A 20881-nucleotide genomic window follows, 5' to 3' on the forward strand; every position below is an offset into this window, starting at 1 on the left:
ATAATGCAACATAATTCAACCCTACAGCACTGTGAAGCAAACTAATGGCAAAAGAGAGCTAGCCAAAACTCCATTGACATTATCGATATTTGACTTTTCTGAGACCCTTATTGAAAGCGGTGTATAAAATTCCGATCAATGCACACGTTTGCACACAGATTAGAATTCTGAGTTGGGCATCAATAACCACATTTATACATTTTCTGCTGACAGACACAAAGCTTGAGTAAATGTATCAGGATAAAATGCTAAGAAAAAATACAAAACATGCAGTAATTGGCGTATTAAACATTGATTTCACATTAGGCTTAATTCTGCAGTGGGGGACTTGGGAGAAATTGTTACCCATTAATATAGTACACTAATATAGTAATTACCATGTGCACTAATTATCACCTGAAGTAACTTGAAATCATGGCCTCAGTCTCCAAATCTATCTTTGTGCTTCTATAATGATGATACACATACAGGTACAAAGATTAGAATACATTAGTCTGAGTACGGGGTCACTAAAACCCCCAAGTTTGCCCATTTGTCTACCTGTTGTAATCTCTGAACCTCTAATATATCTCTACCTCTGTGTTTGCCCTGGCTATACTACTTGATCCAGTGTTGCAAAGACTAACTGGTAACCAGGTTGTCTGCCTGGTGTCTCTCTTGTGCCCTAATAAAGACTACTCCTTTCTGTATTCAGGCCAGGCTAATAGCTAACATTACTTTTCTGCAGCACTTCCTGACCTATGGTTCGGAGGACCCCTGGTGGTCTGCCATATCTTCTTGGACGGGGGGACATTTCAGAACACCATTAATACCGATTGGTTTCAGGGCAGCTACCATTTTTGCCAGTTCTTTAGGCGTGGTGAATTGCTGAATATAGGTTGCTGACCACAACCATTTTATTTATATTTAGAATTGCATAGATTCCTGGCAGAGTAATTAACAGGCAGCAGAATTGCCATGTAACTGGGACTCACTCGGTCTTAGGAAGAATGAAATATGCACTAGGAATCAAACTAGACACTTGCAAATCACATATTCCGAAATTAGAAAGGTTAACCCACTATGCTCAATATTCTGAGACTTCTGCTTTTGTGCGACCTCAAATAAACATGTTGCAACAGCTCAATGAGCAAACAGAAAATTTACTTTTGGTCAATGCACATACAGGAGGGTCTTTCTAAAGACGGAATAAACAATATTTCATGAGCTCTGTCATTTCACATTTGGAATTTAGGGAGACTAAGCAATAAGGGGAATTGTCTTAACTTGGGTTAAAACTGTTTCTAAAGCGCTTTGTATTGAAAATCTGTACAAGCTACAATTTAGCAGTCAAACCACTCATTGCCTTTTGAGGAAAAAAAAAAGATGTCAGTAGCCTGTAAACATTGTCAAATCCACTAAAATATGTTTGCTGTAATGCTGTCAATTTTGAAGACTTTGTTTAAAATGCACAATTTAACACTCTATTTTCTTGTCTTGGCTCTAAGGATAGCCCTGCCCCATTGTTTGAACTGTTAGTCCCGCCTCCACTGGCTGAACCGTTATCTCCCCAGGTTAAGGTCTAGTTGTGCCCCTGACAACAAAACATCATGCAGGGAGCTGTGCTATCAAGCATACCTAAAAACTGGTTACTACCATTCCCCTTCTTCAGCATACAGTAGGAGCAACCAGGCAGCCACTCATACCACTACACTGTGCATGAGCCAAGATGAAAATATTGCACATAGAAGCAGCATCTTTACATATTAACACATCAACTCATGTCTCGAATTTCAATACTTTCATGCCAACTCTTCAAGACTGGTCAAATTTTTTGTTGACGTGCAAGCCAACCAGATATCTTTTTCTGATTCCAGATGTTTTCAATGTGCTCTATATTTCTGCAAGGGAGGTCTGATAAACGGACATAACTCATTCTATTAGGCCTTACTCAAATAATGATATCTCTCCAGTATGTGTTCTCCTATGATACATAAGCGGGGAGTATAGATGGAAGTTAACTGTATCTATTTCTTTCTATTTCTCATCAATGCACACACACACTTATCAGAATTGAAATCACTGCATTGAATACAGGGTTTAATTGGAGGATAAGACTCCAGTCCAGATATCAAAATGCATGTTTGATGTACAAAAGTGATGTTTCAAATATTTTCTAAAAAAACAGCTGTTATCATTTCAAAAAAGGCACTTTCTTGAATTAAGTTAAAGCCACCTTTCTCTAAGTAAAGGAAAAAGGCACTTAAAAGTAAGCACTCGCTGCTCGTGAAACCTGCAACTGGTTGCTTTTTCAGAATTCAGGAGCAGAACCTAACATGTAAAAACACACTTTCATTCCATGAAGCAGTACTGGCAAAATTTAGGATGTCTGAACAAAGATTGCCTCTTCATTTTGGATGACAATTGACACATTTCCAATTTTAGGCAAATCTAAATATTCAAATATCAACTTGCTTTTATGGTATTTGCATGTCGCCAATTAATGACCCTAAATGTGAAGAACCTAATTCTTCTGTTTGTGCTGTATTGGGGCATTTATATTTCTTATAATTTTGTTTCTTATTTTCGTAGAGCTTCATACCCCTGTGTCGAGCCCTGAAAAGCATTTTCTGATACTACTTAAAATGATGGTCTATTTTTCTTTTAAATCCGTGTCGTATGAGTACAGGTTGGTGTTGGACTGTATGTCAACAAAACCTGGGAGTAGCTGAAACAAGAAACAAGCATTTACAATGCAACGGTTTCGCCTATGCTAAAGTTTGAGCTATTGGCATTGTAAGGGGTAAGCTCTGCAACTCCGGAATATGTCTGTAAGGAAGGAGGTGAACGCTTCTATAAGGCTCTTACAGATTAAGGACAGGTATTTTGAGAGTGGAGGCCGGAGACTGAGGGCGTGCTGGATCGGCCGCGGCCCGCCATGCGGAGATAGATCGCTGCACCCGCGGCGGAGGTGACACAGGCGACGGCGCATTATAGCCGCGGGGGGAGACCACTGGTGCCCGAGGAGGCCCCGCACAACTGCAGCTTTCTGCCGGCGCGGCCGGGCGCCGGAGGTCGCACGATAGAGTTGCGCAAGTCACCCACTGCTCCCGGAGGCGGCAACTTCCAAAGCTGGCCCCCCACGTCAAGGAGGACATTGTGACCGGTCATCAGGGGTGAAGCGGCCTGACGCAACGCGGCAACCGGGACGTCGAGTGGAGGCTGCTCCCGGGCTCTGAAGGGCCGATGCAGGACTGAGGTAGGCGCGACTGACCGGGGAAAAGTTAAGCAGCCACCACCGTGCATCGACAAACCGTAGTCGGCCGGTGCACCCGAGGTCGGGGACATAAGAAGGACCACCAGTGTGCGTAGTGCTCCGGTGCGGCTGGGGCTCATTGAGTCAGAAGACAGGCAGCAGAATAAACAAACAAGCCAGGTCCCGGGCCGGCAGCCAATCACAGCGCGGCCCGGGAAATGACGTCACGGGGGTGTCCCGGGCCGGCAGCCAATCACAGCGCGGCCTGGGGAATGACGTCACGGGGGTGTCCCGGGCCGGCAGCCAATCACAGCGCGGCCTGGGGAATGACGTCACGGGGGTGGCCTGGACCGGCAGCCAATCACAGCGCGGCCCGGGACACACGGCAACAAGGGGCGGGACTTAAAAAAAGAGTCAGAAACGCCCACGATTCGCGTTCTGACCGGGAAAGAGTGATGGACAACCATGTCTTCCAATGGCTAGCCTCCATTTATGGAGCTAGCCAATGGAAGAAGGGGCGGTTTCAAGTCCCCACTACTGAGATAACATTAGATTTTGCCCTGGGCGGAGCACTGCTTTGCAGTGCTACGGCCAGGGCGAAACCTAAAAAGGAACTTTGGCAACTTTCTGCTTAATGTTTTCTTGCAGGAAAATGTCTAGGCACTCTATCTACCCTCAGACATTTGAACAAGATCCATCTATGCCATGCTTGATGTGGCTTCGAAGGCCACTGTGTGAAGGGCCTGCTGAAGTCGCTTGCATTTACTTCTGCTATTTTACAAAAGCCACTTCATGTTATTGGGGTGCTTCACGTAGAGTACAAAGCTTCTGTTTGAAGTCTGCAGGCAGCAAAATCACAGTTTGCCAGTCAAGTCAAAGTTTAAGATTTTTAACATCTCTTTGCTTCTCCTCACACTGCCTCCCTGTGGTGACTAGGGTGTACAGAATGCAGGGTCCCTTTACGCCATTCCAGTTCTCACAATTACAAGGTAAGAAACAAGCTACATCTGCTAGATAAATATAACTAAGTGTGAGAAACATAAACAATGTGAAACCAAAACTAATTGGGGTTTGGAAAATCAACCTCTTGTTCTGTGCTCACCTGCTCTCCGCATTAGTAAGATTGCCAGTACATTCGTTGACTTCAAGGGGGCACTCACAGGGACATTCACACTCATTCTGTTCCATCCTTGAAAGCAGCAAAAAAAGAAAACATCTTTAGAGGTGGTCAACAAAATGCAATTATTAGAACATATTATTAGAACATATGACGAGAAGAACTTAAATGGATAAGAAAATTAATTACAGTCACAGGATGTCTCAATGCTTGGCACGAGTAAACAAAGGAACATTCTAGAATGCTTATTTTCGGTGATTATTATTGACACAGCACTCGGTAAAGAGACCTATTCTTTTCTCTTCATTGGATGGCCAATTAAATGTGTACAAGTGAAAAAATAATATTGGTTCGGTGCTACGTTGGTGTATGCTCAGCATTCATAGGAGTATGAGCACAATAATCACCTTCTGGAGGCTTTATTCAACTATCACTTTTGTGAGCACAAAACAATTGTTACATGTCAAAACATGTTCTGATCTAATAATCATGCGGAAACTGAAGGATCATCTCAGCTCAAAATATGCTGCACTACACTGCACCTTTTCTATAACACAAAGTCTTTTCATATAAAAAGGTTTTGGGCTGTGTTGCTGTTGCACACAAAATAAAGGTCTGCTCTACAGCAATGGCGTCCAAAATGGCTCCAGGAGCCCTAATGGCATGGCTCCCTCCTTCCTGACGATAAGCTGGACTTCACTGCTCTATATGGCGCACGCTTTTCATTAAACACCGCACCCGCCCTCTTATTTCTACTATAAAAATTGACTTGGCAGTACATCATTTCCAAGGCAACAAGACTGGCTTGCAGTCTCCAAGCCTTTCAATGTTAAGTGCCTTCCTCCTACCTGTGACAGTTGAGGCACAGCCGGTCTACCATGCTGCAGGCGCAGAAAGCCAGCGAGTCGCAGGTTTCATTCACTATTCCGACAAAGGAGTTGGTTCCGGGGATGCGCGTCAGTCTGTATTTAGAACAGTGGCTGCCATGCACCAGGTTCGTCAGATCTCCCTGGAGGAAACAAGACATGTCATGAAGATGTGACGCGAGAACACATTTCCCAGGGAGTTCAATTATTTTCGTACTCAACAATTCGATGTTGAATGAAGCAACAATGGAGTCACAGTAACCTGGGCATTACTCTGTGGCGTACTGCACAAACACAACCAACAGGACATCACAAACAGTATGATATCATTATCACAAATCTGTTAGTTAATAAGAGGGAATAACAATTTAGGTATGACAAAAAGACTATACTCCAAATAACCAGAACACATCTGTGAGGTTCCCATTTTATTTTTGTATAAGATTTGATAAAATATTTATTATGAGGTGCAAATACAGTGCTTTAGGGCACAGATCACACCAAATAAGAAATTAAAAGTGTTCAAAACATTAAATACAAACAGCAATTGCAAGACCATCGGGTCTAGCCCTGTGGGTTTCCAAAACAAATTTTGAGTGATCAGATTGTTTGCATGGTCAGCTTGTTGAAATACATTTATATTTAGGTTTGTCAGCAAGAATGCAATTGTGTTTAATAAATTCGTCCAAATCAATCGCAGGGTCCAAGTGGGAGGTAGGGCAGAAAGAAAGTCCTTTTGCCAACAAAGTAGTTTTCTCTTCAGTTAGTGTTCTGTTTTACAAATTAATCGCTAACTACAGATTCAGGTTTAGTAGTTCACTCTTCACTGTACAGGAAGAGAATATTCTGTCAAAACCGTGACAAAGGAGCATGATTTCACAAAATCTTTAATTAAAAGACAAAAACACTGAATGAGAGGACTCTACCAAAACATCCGAGGTAATGAGCTCCACATACACAGAGGGCACCTATAATTTGAGAAGTGTCCTTGATTTTTAAATTTAACATACGTTTCCCTTGCTTCCAGCTCTGATGCCTGTTAAAATCTGGTACTTGAAGGGTTTAAACATATTAATCATGATTGTTCTGTGGAGTAGTAACTCCAGTAGACAGTACATAGTATGATTCCCAAAGACTCCAGAATGGGAACTTACCATTCTTTCATATGCAACACATACTTCAAAATCCTGCATTCATCCCGAACATTAAATAAATGTGTGTGCCAGTAGCAGCTGCACTTGTCTAGGACAAAGTTAGATACACAACGGACTTACCAAGAGGCTGGTGTTAAATTTGTAAAACCTTTGCACGGTTCGGTCGGTGAAACTGTTGCAAAGATTTTTCTTCACAAAATTTGGGTGATTGAGGATGTCATTTGCCACCAAAGGTTCCTAGGAGACAATGGAGCATGGTTATGCACAAATCAATTCCCATGCCGTCTTAAATGCCACGCTTGACAGCTAAAGTACCTTGTGTGTAATATGTTGCTGTTCCACAGGAGCGTGACCTTTTGGGTCGATCAGAGTTGGATGGGCCACAAGGTAACCTCTGTCCTCCATAATGAAACACCTAGAAAGGAGCATGAGAGGGTGTTTAAGTAGCATAATCATCTTTTCATACACAAGATCTGACTGTTATATATTAAAGTCTTGACAACATACTGAGCAGCATAGCATGTTTTGACATGAAAAGTCTAAGGGAAATATATTGGTGGGAAGTTGACAGGGTGGAAGTCAAAATCAGTTAGTTGAGATAAAATAGGAATCCGCTAACAGCTAAATGAAAGCATAAATGCCACAACGAGCCAATTCTCTGATACTTGTCCTCAATGATCACGCCTGACGTCACACAAGGGATTGACCTAGCACCAAATAGTGGTCGAAGATGCCCATGAAAAAATAAACAATTCCGAACCCAACCACTACATGGCAGAATAATGCACAGCATGTGAATCCAGAAAAAGATTCATGCTGCAAAACATATGTTCTAATTCTATTGCTTTTTTTAAACAATGTTTACTGAAAACTGTCTTTTCTGTGTATGAAATCACATGATCCAAATGAAGTCGCCAGGAATAAAGCAACAGCTTTTAATTGGGTAAAGCAGGGAACAGCCACCAGATAACCATGTAAATTCTTTACCTCCCCACCATTGATGTCGGGGAGATAAAAGAATCTAGGCACAATAGTCCCCCCCACAGGTGAACAAACATACACAGAAAACTACCTTGATGAAGACATATCTTTAAGAGCAAGACTCACACACACCCAGAATAACAAATACTTTAAATACTATCCTAAGGCGTGGCTCATGTCCTTTGCAAAGTCGGTAGCAAGGGCTGGATGAACATCATTTCCCATTATAAAATAGCCCTACAGGTTCACAAATGCCTCACCATTAACTGCTACTGAGAATGGCTGCTACACCCGGAAAAATGCAACATGTGATGGAAGTGCTGCTTGAATAAATCTCAGCTTCCAGAAATCGCTCGGAATGCATTCCAGTCCATAATTTTTTCATCACCATGCCACTCTAGGCAGTGATGAGCCATATGCAAATCAATCTTGGCCCTGCTGCAATAGGAACAATCCAGTACGAGCCACCAATCAGACCCCCTACAAATTGGGAACAAAAGCAATCCCAGACTGGTTTTGGCCTATTTAGGCCTTGTCAGTCAGGTAGAGCGCAAGTCAAGTGAGGACGGGACCCACATCTGGACATTACAGTAGCAATTTGGGAATCTACTGCGGCAAACAACAAAATTATGTGTTGGGAGGAATGCTTGTATTAATCTCAGACAATGGCAATCGCATGGGATCCATTTCAGTCCACCCCCCACCCCCCACCCCTCCACTATGCCACTCTAGACAGTGACAAGACATATTACTAATCAGCCTTGATCTTGCTCGAATATAAACAGTCTAGTCCGAACTGTTAGGAAGGGTTAACCTTTTCCATGCTCATGACGAGCTTAGCTCGTCATGAGGCACGGTGCTCCGGTGCTCATGACGAGCTCAGCTCGTCATGAGCCGTGGAACGCTCAGGTGCGGGGAGAATTCCCCCTGCTGTGCTGAGTGTTCCACGGGAGCCGGTGCAAGCACAGGAGCGCCGTGCCTCATGACGAGCTGAGCTCGTCATGAGCATGCGGACGCTGTGCGCGCCCCCCTACCCCCAGCACAGTGGGGGAATTACCCCCGCAGCGAAGGGGTTAAGACCGATGGAATATGGCAGGTCTCAGCCTACAGTGGCAAGTAAGGGAAAAAAGGTAGACTGCCATGTGATTTTGAGCGTTCGACTATTGCCAAGACTAATGCAAGCATTCTATCCACCACTTTCTTTTTTTGTGGAACTCAAAAATCAACCACCTACCCCACTTGATCAACTGTTAACACCCATTCAATGTTACCCATTGGATGCACATAAAACCAGTACTGTTTCATAGCAATGATCACAGGCCCATTCAAAGGAACAAATACTCAAAATGGTGTCCAAGAACATGGTGTGGTTGTTAGCAAGCTTTTTATACAGATTTCATTAATCTAGTAAGAATGGAGTCTGTCCATGGGTGGACACCCTGTGCTGGTTAAAGTAAACATGCATCTGTCCCCCAGTGAGTTGGCAAGTGGCCTATTAAACAAATAGTTAAAAAAGTAAAGCACAACCAACGTTTTTTGTTACTGACCCTTCAACTCAATTTATAGGCAAACCCCTACCACCAATACACAACCTTGATATACGGCCTGGTTTGCAGCATTTCCAGTAAGAAAATAAAATTGAAGATTACACTCAGACCCAATTCCAGATCTGAATCACCCGAAGCCAAATACGTAAAGGAGCCATTAACTAGGGTAGGGTAGAGAAATGGAACTCGTCCAGCAGTGTAACCTAGATCTCTTGAAAAATGTGACTGGTGTACTCGAAGGTTGTCCCCCACCCAAATAATGGGCTCTCGATCATCACAATGATGGTGGTAGAAAATAAAATGTGACTATATAGCTCACATGCACAATTCACCGTTCCCTGTGCAAAAAAGCACTGGGCTACTACACGAAGAAGAGTGCTTCAGTAGCAAAGTACACACCTTTCTTCCAATTGAAATGAGAGAAGTAATTGCAAGAAGGGCAAGAATGGGTACCTAGTGTCAGATTTCAGCTGCTGAAGTTGGGGAAAAAATAGTAGAAGTTACATAGATAAAAATAAAATCACTGGATCATTCTGGGATTTTGAATTTTTTTTTACTGTGGGGCTTTAAATGCCCACAAAAATGTGTGTTGGGTGTAACATTCCCTTTGACATCTGCTGTGGTCACAAGGGTATAGTTTGTGGTGTAGTGAGCGTCACAGACAGCTGCAGAGGAATCAAAGACTCTTTGGGCGATGAACCCCTCTGATCACCACTCTTACGACTCACAACAGTAGTGATGTAAATCACCTGCGCTCATGTCAATTTGTTTCTTTTTTGTCACTGGGGCACTACTGTTTTTCTACTGGAAACTGGCATCATGAAATAGGTCAACACCTCAAGCGATGCTTCAGCGTCTTCCTTTTTAACCGGAAATCCATATTGCTTACTACAGCGACCAGCAGTATACCGAGAAATTAAACAGAACTCCAGATCTGACTTCTCAAAACAACAGATACTATTCATTTTGCCGTCTTCCCCTTCATCACTTAAGTTTGCCAGGCTAAATGGTTCAAGAAAATATTTTGGAGGCAGTTCTGAGGAAGCAACAGCTTTCCAAATATTTGTAAAGAGGGAAATATTTATTTTTATTTCAGGAGGCACGAAGTGGTAGTAAACCTCCAAGGAAAGTAAGTACACTAAATATACACTTCATGATAGGAGTGAAAAAACAAACACTGTGTAGGGCTCACCTAATCTTTGTACCGCCATCTTGATTGCAGACTGGTAACAACTCCATCAGAACCTTGTAGAAGTATCGCAACGTAAAGTCAATGCCCATCACTGCCACTGTGTGCCCGGAAGAAACAGGAGTACTGGAAAAGAAACATTGTGGAGATAGGTAAACACCATTCGTATTTTAATTGTTACCTTAATTTAGGATGCCATTAAATATGAATATGATGGAATGGCAACAACATGCAAAAAGGGAACACTCATTGATATTCCCAAATTTGTTTTCCAACCAAGAGACAGTGGACCCTGGAACAATGGAAACGTTTTCAAAATTTAAAGAACAGTTCTTTTCCGAAGCTGCATGAAATTGGGTTCTAAACAATACAGGTATTGATTAAGTACAGAAAGTATTGATTTTCTTGATGAGACTACACTGTTAAAAAAAATAATAATAATAAGCTTGGACATACAGCACTTAATGGATGACTTGAGTGTGTAAGTGCTTATTGATTTGACATACTACCAATGTAATTATAGCCAAGTGGAATTTGATCATATGATTGGAGGGACATTGCGTACAAAGCAGTGCAGGTGGCAATTAACGTTATGATGGCTTTTAACAGTGAAATACAACCTCATGTCAATAACTAGTGTTGGTTTCGACAAGACAACACGTTGACCAGGTAACCATCAAATTACAGAGGAGTTCTAATGTGAGATCATCAGAAAGGCTCCCAGGATTTCTACTGTGCTATCAGAAGAGGTATTTAATCATGAAACACATGGAAACGTACCATAATGATTTTAATTTAATATTTCCAAGTGCAAATATTCAGAGAATAACTGAAATATTTTGTTTAATACAGTGCAGCAGAAGGTTTTCCTAATCATTTTCCTGGGCCAACAGAATCAATCCAGGTCTCCCTGGGGGAAGAATGCATATTAAATGCTCACTTTACTCCGAAAACGTCGGTGTAGTTATTTTAACAAGAGTTGGTATCATATTTGGTGGGAAATTGCATAATTAAACCAAGGGGTTCACATGGGCATCACTGACTGGATCCAAGTCGGTATCAATTATTTTGTGACGTTAAAGAAATAATTTGCATGAATCAGGCCCATGCAAAATCATACATTATTTTTGGATTATTTAAAATAGACAAGACAGATTACAATAAATCCAGGCTTCATGCAACGGTTACCAGGTCTCCAACTCGCATTGAAACTCAAGGGACCAAATCATTCCATCATTGAAAAGATTCTGATAAAACAGTAAGGCAATTATTATTGTGAGATGGTGGATACAGCTGGGAGTATTACACAGCGACTCAAACCAAGTCCTCCGATCGACATTTACAGCTTCCCTAGCCCAAACCCAAATACCAAGTACCCCTTGACTGCTTGAAATGGTCACTTTTGCAAGCGTCTAAATTACTACAAATGTTTTTGTGAACTGCTTTGAAGCAGTCACAAACGCCCATCCACTGACCTATTACTTCACAGGGTGCTCCCATAGGATGTAATCTATTTGTGGATAATAATGTGTCAAATTATGTTCCCTGACTTACTATCTAGAGGACCCAGATCCTTCTTTTAATAATGTTTTATTGCGCAGCATTGCCACTCAATGCCTCTTCTACTCTACAAAAAGCCAAAAGAAAGGTGCTGCAGAGTCAGGCTTCTGCATAATGTCCCATGACCATTAGCAAATCCAACAGCCTGTTCACACAGAGGGTCTCCCAAAGGCTGATTTTAAGACAGTTATGCTCACAGAAATGTGTAGAAATGATGGGGTTGCATTTCTGGAAGACTGCACGAATCCTAACGCACTTGCTGTAACATTGTTATGTAAAGGAAAATGCCATCATGCAAAAAAATACTTCCTACATCACACAATTCAAACCAACAGTTCACAAACTAACCGCTATCATGGGACCTCAATGACAACCACCAACCAACTCAGCCTGTCTTGTAATCTAAAAGTTAAGTGTAACATCGACGCCCTTACAGATCTAGCATATGAAAATCATTTGGCTTTAGAGTTGTCGGGCACCTTAATTATCTCCTTTCAGAAATGATAATCCAACTCATGGCGGGTTACAAACAAGGATGCAGACAGAAGAGCGTGTGGTTCTGTTAAATGAATGTGTAAGGCTCCTCGGTAGAGAGACGGCCCACTCCTGTTCCTATGAAAACAAAGCTTTAAGGAGACAATGGAGGTCTCGGGTGGCTTATGTGTGTTGGATTCACTGACTGGAAGGGTTTTAGGTCCACAAGAAAAGACCTAAAATGTGGTTCAGCTAGAAGATAGTGCAGTTGTATCCAGATTCAATGCTTCAGGGCAATTTTAAATACTTGCACTGTGAATATGGAGATTTGGTCATCCAGTCTCTTCATCATCAAACACTAGGTAGCCATAAATATAAAGGAGACCTAACTGTATTCTGAAAAACACTTGTTCCACACCATTAATTGCTTAGATCATAAATGATTTGCATGCTTAAGTATTACAGCTTTTTCCCTACCATTCGATTGAAATCATGGATCTGTAATTCATTATCTCTATCTGGTATGTAAGTTTAGGTTTTCACAGTGCAGCTGTCAATCAGACCTATTGCTGCCAATATACGTTCAGTGGGCTTTGGGTCCACCCCTCTCAACCATTGGCTTACTTTGACCAGCCTACTTGTTTTAACTGGCTGTGAATAGTTACAGGGATTGAAACATGCATGTCCGACAAAAAGTGCAAACCATACAAAGCTTTAGGTGCAGCGTTCGCTTCACTTTTGTCTTAATTTTTTAACGCTCTCTCGTAGTTCTTCTATTTTGTTTGGGGAACTGCTGTTATTTAACTTTTGTAGCATCATCCTTTCTCAGAGCTCCAAGCCCCCTTGCCAGGAAGACAGCATCCCCCTCTTGCAGTATATTTAAAACAATTGTTGCAGTGTCTTTTGCTCGGATCACCATCCTGCTAGTTCATGCTTTTACGATCAGAAATATCACATCCAGACCCAAGGAAGGGAGAAGAAACCAAATGTTTCAAAACATTTCTTATTATTTGGGTAGAAACGTGTTTTGTGACTGATTAAATAAAGAGAAGCTATTCAGAGACCGAGGCACTATATAGCCAAACATTCCAATAATCAACAACCGATTTTACCCATGTTTTCTACAACCCTATATGAACTTTAAAAACTCATTCTGTTGACCGTGAGGTCTCAGGTGGGTTTTTGGGGGGGAGTTTTATAAAGCACGAACAAGACCCGGAGGTACAAGAGCGCTCTACATGAGCAGCAGTTACTCGAACCTGGTTCCTCAGCGCCGAGGTCAACTGCCCTAGCCGTTAATCCACATTTTCTCCTCATGGTTGAACCAGGATGTGCAGCTGCTGAGAACGGCTTTACTACCAAGCTAAAACATTTGTAGTAACACAGAGGAGTATCCTGTTGTAGCAGAAAACATGCAAAAAGCACTTCATCTATTTCGTTATAGATTATCAGAATTAAACGGGTTTCAAAACTGTATGACACAATGGAGTGATATTAAGTCACTAAAACAATTATTTGCCTATTTCAATGATTTAACTGCTGCTTACACAGATGATGCTCAATATTTCCTGTTGTTCATGATGGTGGGAAGAAGCTTTAACCTGTTAATGCAAGATAATTTGAACTTCAGATAGGTAGAAATTTCAGCGAGGTCAGGCTTCTTTGCACGTTTGTCTATGTGGGCAACACTTTGTAAAACGGTCTTTTAGAAACTTCTTTTAGACAGTTTTTTTAATATGTGTAGCCGAATTAAAAAACAATATTTTATATCAATTTATATCACAATCCTAAATTATTTACGTTATCTAAACTGAATTATTTAAATAGAATTAAAATATTATTTTGCCTTCAGTTAAAGGTAACCTTTTTAAATTAAGAGTTACTTTCTACCTGTTTCTTCCAGCAATCATCAGTTGTTTCATGTATACTTTTTGCTGGCATGTAGCAGCTCTTTTTGGCACAATAAACGCATGCTAGAGTGCATTCCTGTTTTGTATTTTTAGGAGTGAATGATAACTTAATCAAAAATAGTTTTCTCTGGGGGATCACTAATGAATTATATGAGCTAAACTGAAATGCCCAACCAAACACAATAATTGAACAAGTGAGCTGCAGGGAAGAACTATAGTAAGTCAACACACAGCACAACTCCTGTAAAGTAAATACCCTTTGTAGTTACCAACAATAAACACAGAGAACCATAATGAATTGCTACCACTAGGCCCGGGGCTTTAAACTGTTTTAGCTCTAGCTGTTGCATCATAACACAATTTTACCTGGATGAATGGATGGTGTGACTGAGTGTTACCACATAACCAGCTCCTCCTACATCCAAATAGGGTCCTGTGAAGGTGATTAATCCAGGATTTGCCAGTGCGTGGAGGTACCTAATGACGAGAAATGTCCAATTAGCCATTTACTTCTTTCGTATCAATTCTTTTTCCGATGAGCAGCACACATGCACATACAAATATTTCTCTTTATCACATCCACTATGATATTTCTTCAATGGGGAAGCACATTTTGTAAAACAACTTTGTCGATTAACATAACAAAATATATAAAGGCCTCAATCTTTTTCTTAATTCTGTTTGAGCATAATGTGTGTTTGGAAATTCCTTGTTTGCTGATTTAGCCAAAGACTGCTCACGTATGTTTGTTTTTCCTGCCCAAAAGGAAAGTTCAGTATGTATGCCTATGGATAGGGAACATGCAAAAATTCACATTTTTCTTTTTGAGTATTTCTTTTTGAGAATATGTGTTTCCCTTTCTACACCTACCCTCTGTGTACACAGTGTAGCACATTTCTATCACTATAACATATTCAAGGAGTAAGTTAAGCTTCGGGTAGAAACAATAACCCATGACATACACATAAAGTAATGCCAAGTAATATCCTGACATGAAGTAAGGAAATACATCACTTGTGCTTTAAAGTGCCTGAAGGAACACAGTGACATGGAATCACACTGTTGACAAAACACATTCAGTCCACTGCTTGCTTAAGCAAGTCATAATCAGTCATTTATTATGCATGGGAAGTGCATGCAGCAGTGGGCCAATCACAGAAAAACCCAACACTCGCAAGGAGTGCAGATAAGAGAGTGGTACAAAATTTAATAGAGTTCATTGGCGTGTAAGGACTTAAAAGGTCTTAACTCTTTAAACCTTACACTTGGACAATTTGCGGCATGTTCAATATTTGGACCAGCAAAGCTGGCTGCATGTCATGCCAGCTTTTGCTCTAGGCCAGGAAAACTATTGTAAAATAGTACCCTCTTAAATGACCACTGATACAAAGCCACCTTTGCTAGGATGACATAAGCAAGCCTTTATTAATTTAAGATCACATTTGAAATTAAGTAATTTCTGTATTTTGCCACACCAATAAACCGTGTTTAAAAACATGTACAATTCCATTAACAGGTATTGAACTCATCACAGACAAAGGTGTATTGGCAAAAAGTAAGGTGAAATCAACAGAGGACGTTTGTTAAGGGCCAGCACGGCAAACATTGCAAACAGAACGAGGTAAATAAGTAGTTTGACAAGATGAGGAGTCCCCTTTACCTGAACCTCAAATGCAATTCTGTGGCACCACAATTTTTTCATTAACGTTTTAAAGACTTCATGACATCCGGATAATTTCACATACTCACCATGGCCTCCTGGTGGGATCAAATGCTTTGTCCATTAGCGAGCCAGGATAAATCCGGAGCACCCCATTGGGCGTTGCTATGTAACGCCGAACAATGTAGCTGTTCAGGCTACTCATATCCATCTGAGTCATCCATTCATCTGTGACGTGACTGGTAGCCATTACTTCATTCCTGACAGAGAACTGCAAAGCAAAATAGAAACTCAGCAGGGCTCCATTAAGAACAGACATTAAGCTGTTGGCAGGGATCCCCAAAGAGCTCACAGAGATAATCCAAACCCAATTACAGAGTATATTATCTCATGCTAAACAATTCTGCCAGTCTTTAAGAGAAGAAAAAAAAGCGCAAATGCCAATATTTTTATTTGAACCTGCAACTCGGGCGTTTGAAGAGATTTACCACTGCTTGCAATTCTGCAGACATTAGTTAGCAACCACTACTCTCCAACTGATAGACAAGTGAGTGACACTACTGTAAGCGGTTATTGAATTATATTGAACGCAACACACAAGCTTGAATTGGTCTGATGTCACATACCTTGAGACCCGGGTTTGCAATAAGCCGCGTGTTATCGCTCAGATAGGCTGTGTAATGCTCCACCATCCGTTTGGTCTCCGGCTGGCTCAGGTGCTCATAAGGAGAAGAGAAGCTACCTGCAGACAGCATGACTGTGGGGCTTTCTGAAAAGATCAACACAGCCGAACTTGAGTGTGAGTCAACAAACAACCTACACACTATGCAGCAAGCATCCGGAACTGTATTAGCCAACTCCTTCCGGCCTGCACCATATGCATCACAATAGTTACTGTATCCAACTTGAAGGTGGGAGCATCAACAAAGTTACATGACTGATAGAACTTTGTATCCTGGTACTTATGTGATGTAGGCCAACACTTTGGACAGTTGCCTTTATGGGGTCCCCACACAAACCTATGTTTCGATACCGCAAACGCAAAAACAAGCTTCTGACATGTTTTACCTAGCGTAGCCAGCTGTTTGAAATGCAGGCAGGCACTGGGCTGGCCCAGGAGATCCAGCCGGTGATAGAGAAGCTTGCTGCTGGGCCCGGTGTTCAGGTTCTTGAGCTGCTTCACTGGGACTTCTGGTTGCACCACCACTATACACAGGATGAAAGAGGTGTCTTGGACCTGAAGAAACCAATTCAAAATTAGAGTTGCCACTTTCCGAGAGGTTATCGAGTCAGAAAAATGGAACAAAACAGTTTATGACAATAAGGTTAAATTAACTGCAGAAAATGCTGTTTTATTTCATCTTTAAAACCCATGCGGCATTTAACAATAATAACATGGCAGCAAAACACAGAAAGTCACTTATGTACAGGATGGACTCGAGGTTTTCACCATTGCTAAAGAAAAACTGCCATATTTGGTTTACACCAGTACATCTCTGGTTACCAGTTAAGGTTCTGTTCCTTTCCATGGCTCAGAAAATTACATTGCACTAGTAAGGACATTAACACCCCAGGCATCAGTTATAATGAGCACTGATAAACAGTGAGGAATACATGGTTTCACAAGGACCAGTTTCAGACCCCACAAAAAATAGCCACATTTCATGGGTGTAGCCAGATGAGGCCTCAGCAGTATGTACACTCTTGAAGTCCTGGTAGAGAGCCAACGTAGGAAAAACATCTCTACTCTAATGCATTAATTACAGTGATTTTGTCCAGTCAGGTCTGACATGCAATCACATCTGACCAGCTTTCACAATACTGAACTCGTACATCATTCTACTGCAGACTGTTTTCTCAGCTTTCCATGATGTGTTAGGTCATTCTATTCGTGTTTACTGCCTTTTGGCAGTGAGCACTTACTTTTTGTTTCTTGGAAATATTAATATGTAAGAGTAACACATGCCAAATTCATATAACTGCAACAGTACATTTTTCTAGCTAAAGATTTGGAAAATGTAACATATTCTTTCAGTTTGACTGCTGTTTCCTTCCTTAGTGGAGTCCAAAAGTTTGCTAATCTCCCAGTAGTCCGGAGCCCATCCAAGAATTTGTGAACACGCCTCTAACTTCAAGTTATGGACCAAGAGTTTGAACTAAAGGCCTGAGAATTGTTTGTGCTTTGTAGAAAGCGTCAGAAGGCTGAGAAATCTATCTCCACGAATAGGAAACCATGTACTTTTAAAAGCTAAACTACTAAAGAAATAAGTTGCCATCTTTAAATTATTCCATGATCTCGTACAGTTCATCTCAAATAACTGACAATATAGCAGAAGGGAGCATGTAGTACACATGTAGAATATAACAGTAAAATAATGTCAATGTAAGCGGTCATTTCTTTGAGAAAATGTCTCCTATTATATGTGTAAAGTTTTACTCTGATACAATTTAATTAATTCATCGCAAAAATGGAAGCACAGATATCACATCAATATGCTACAGATTGTCAAGTAGGAAAAGAATATTAAGAGTTGATTGGGTCAGAAAAAGTGCCACATAAAAATCCAAATAAGAGCTTCGTTTGGATTACCTGGCGGCCAATGGCTGTTCTGTTGGCTGGCAAGCTGCTTTGTCGACGATATAGGGTTCCTCAAACCTCCCCCCCCCCTCCATCCAGCGGAGCCCTCGTTCACCTTACCCGTGCCAAGAGCCGCCTCCCCAGGAAAATATATCCACCATTCCGGGTTCGCCCTCACCTAACACGCGCTCTTCATCTAATGCGATGCGTACCCCTATATGCCTCGGCAATTTCACTGCTGGGCTTTCTGAGCCGGGGGAGGGGGCACCTCCCTGGCGGCCAGCTGCATGTGTGGGAAGAGACTGGACCTTTCCAATCTTGGTGACCACTTTGGGGATGGCCACTTATTGACGTGTGAAGCGGTTACCGAATATGCGCTCCCCGAGGGCCAGTTTCTCTTCTACACCTCAAGAGGAGAGATAACTGCTGCTTGGTCAACACATGGAGATGAACTTGCCACGCATCAACTTATTTAAACCCTGCACATGATAAGCTTAGGTCGTAGACTCATTATATGGCTAACCAGAGTTTGCCTGGCTCACACACAGCGGTTGCTTCAAGCACAATGGGAGAAGTGGGTAGTGGAATTCAGTAGATCACTTAACGACAAAGAATGAGAGAATGCCCTGGCTTACCCACGACTGGTATCCCATAACTCATGGCTTAATTTAATTTTATGTTTTGCACAGGGCCTGCTCATTCCTCCAGCGAATAGCTTGCATCTTCCAAGGGAGCGTGGGATGTGAGTGCTAGGCGTAGTGCCTCAGGGGCGGACTCTAAACATTATGGGTTTGCCCTCAGCTGAGATCATAGTGGAGTACTGTACTGTCCCAGCTGGAGCCCTTCATGTGAATCCCTAATATGTCCTTCTGGGAGGTGGGGCCACTGGGAATTTATACCAGGCCACATAAGCATAGCGCGGGCGTTCACTTCCTAGATCTGGCAGTTCTTTTGCAAACTGAAGTCGCCTATCCCCCTGAGCCTTGATTATTTGTTGGTTGATGTACACCCATTGGGCCACTGCAGAGGTGACGGCACTCGATCGTGAGGATGCCGGGCGGTGGGGGATGGTGGGGGTGCTGGTGCAGGCTATGTGGCTTGGCCCTGGTGTTGGAGGAGCTGCTTTCCAAGCTAATTGACCCACCATTAAGCTCACTCTCAGATGCTGCAACCATAACACCATTATTCATGCTACACACCAAGTTCAGCCACCCCTTCTGAAGCCCACTCCTACCTTCACTGGATGACATGTAATCCCGCATTTATCGACATAAAAAAAACCTAAGATCCACTCCTTCCCCTCGCTTCTGTGCACTTATCCTCTCTGCCTACAGCACCTCCTCACTATCCCATGATCTCCTGGAGTCATCTGCCTGCCTATTTATGTCATAGCTTATATAAATTGATAACCTATGCATGTCCAACTCCATCAATTGACATTTTGTTTTGTGCAAAACGTCATTAAAGAAACATTTTTTGTTTTTTTTAAAGTGCTTTGGTTGGAATTGTATTACTACAGCTAACCTCCGATCGTGAGGTTCCACAAATAAGGAATGGTCCAGCAATCTAGGGGAGAGGTTAAACAGACTATATGGTAAAGATAGGAGGAAAACTATCCCACAGGAAGAGGGTGTTCAAGTCATCCAAATGGACTTGTCACAGTGTGCTGCAGGTTCATGCTCACACCCCATACATTTCACAGAAAGGCAACTGACGTGCTCGAGAGTGCTTAGAGGAGAGGAATGACCCTTGAGAGGCAGGGGGCGTCACGCCGCCGCTGCCGAGGGTCATTCCTCTAACGCGGAAGGCGCGAGGCGGCGGAAAACACCGGGACAGTGTCGGGAGGCAGCGCGAGGAAAAAACGGGCAGCTAGGGCGGATTCGAAGGTAATCCATGTTAGGGTTGAGGCATGATTGAGGGCCGACTCCGTCACGGGTAGTAGACGGGGGCCGAGTTTCAGCGGTCGGCAAGGCGGGTGTGAGCGTGTGTACTGGGGGGTACAGGGAGGACACACAGCGCGGGGGAGACGACCGAAAATTGGAGGTCTCGAGGGTACACAATCAAAGAGGGGTAACAACAAGAGATGGGAACACACGAGTCCCTATGGGGTCAGCGCGAGCATGTAGGCAAAAGCGCAAGCAGTATACAGTATACAGTAAGCATACATATGTATGGGCAATAACAGAGATAAAGGTTAATAAACAGCATCAACAATTATCAATAAAGTACACAGTGCTATCATTAAGAAAGCAAGGAGTGGTAAAGGCAACTTATCTGTCTGAGAGCCGCATTTAAAAGAGGCTGATCTCCCTTGGCACCTGGCCTTTATGGACACAGTGACATCACAGTGTCCATAAAGGCCAGGTGCCAAGGGAGATCAGCCTCTTTTAAATGCGGCTCTCAGACAGATAAGTTGCCTTTACCACTCCTTGCTTTCTTAATGATAGCACTGTGTACTTTATTGATAATTGTTGATGCTGTTTATTAACCTTTATCTCTGTTATTGCCCATACATATGTATGCTTACTGTATACTGTATACTGCTTGCGCTTTTGCCTACATGCTCGCGCTGACCCCATAGGGACTCGTGTGTTCCCATCTCTTGTTGTT

The 20881-nt window shown here is 42.3% G+C and overlaps 1 protein-coding gene across 1 annotated transcript in view; it reads right to left on the minus strand.

The window, feature by feature from the left end:
- The window catches only part of CACHD1 (cache domain containing 1), a 373745-nt gene that overhangs the window by 25041 nt on the left and 327823 nt on the right, over positions 1 to 20881 (minus strand). The window contains exons 13-21 of the mRNA XM_078669174.1: positions 16762 to 16930; positions 16320 to 16462; positions 15783 to 15964; positions 14400 to 14510; positions 10093 to 10215; positions 6688 to 6787; positions 6493 to 6609; positions 5201 to 5361; positions 4338 to 4424 (exon numbers count right to left, since the gene is read on the minus strand). Coding sequence (XP_078525300.1) covers positions 4338 to 4424; positions 5201 to 5361; positions 6493 to 6609; positions 6688 to 6787; positions 10093 to 10215; positions 14400 to 14510; positions 15783 to 15964; positions 16320 to 16462; positions 16762 to 16930 — 1193 coding nt within the window. The remainder of the gene's footprint in view (positions 1 to 4337; positions 4425 to 5200; positions 5362 to 6492; positions 6610 to 6687; positions 6788 to 10092; positions 10216 to 14399; positions 14511 to 15782; positions 15965 to 16319; positions 16463 to 16761; positions 16931 to 20881) is intronic.

The sequence above is a fragment of the Lissotriton helveticus genome, chromosome 1_2, assembly GCF_964261635.1.
Source record: "Lissotriton helveticus chromosome 1_2, aLisHel1.1, whole genome shotgun sequence".
NCBI classification, from domain to species: domain Eukaryota; kingdom Metazoa; phylum Chordata; class Amphibia; order Caudata; family Salamandridae; genus Lissotriton; species Lissotriton helveticus.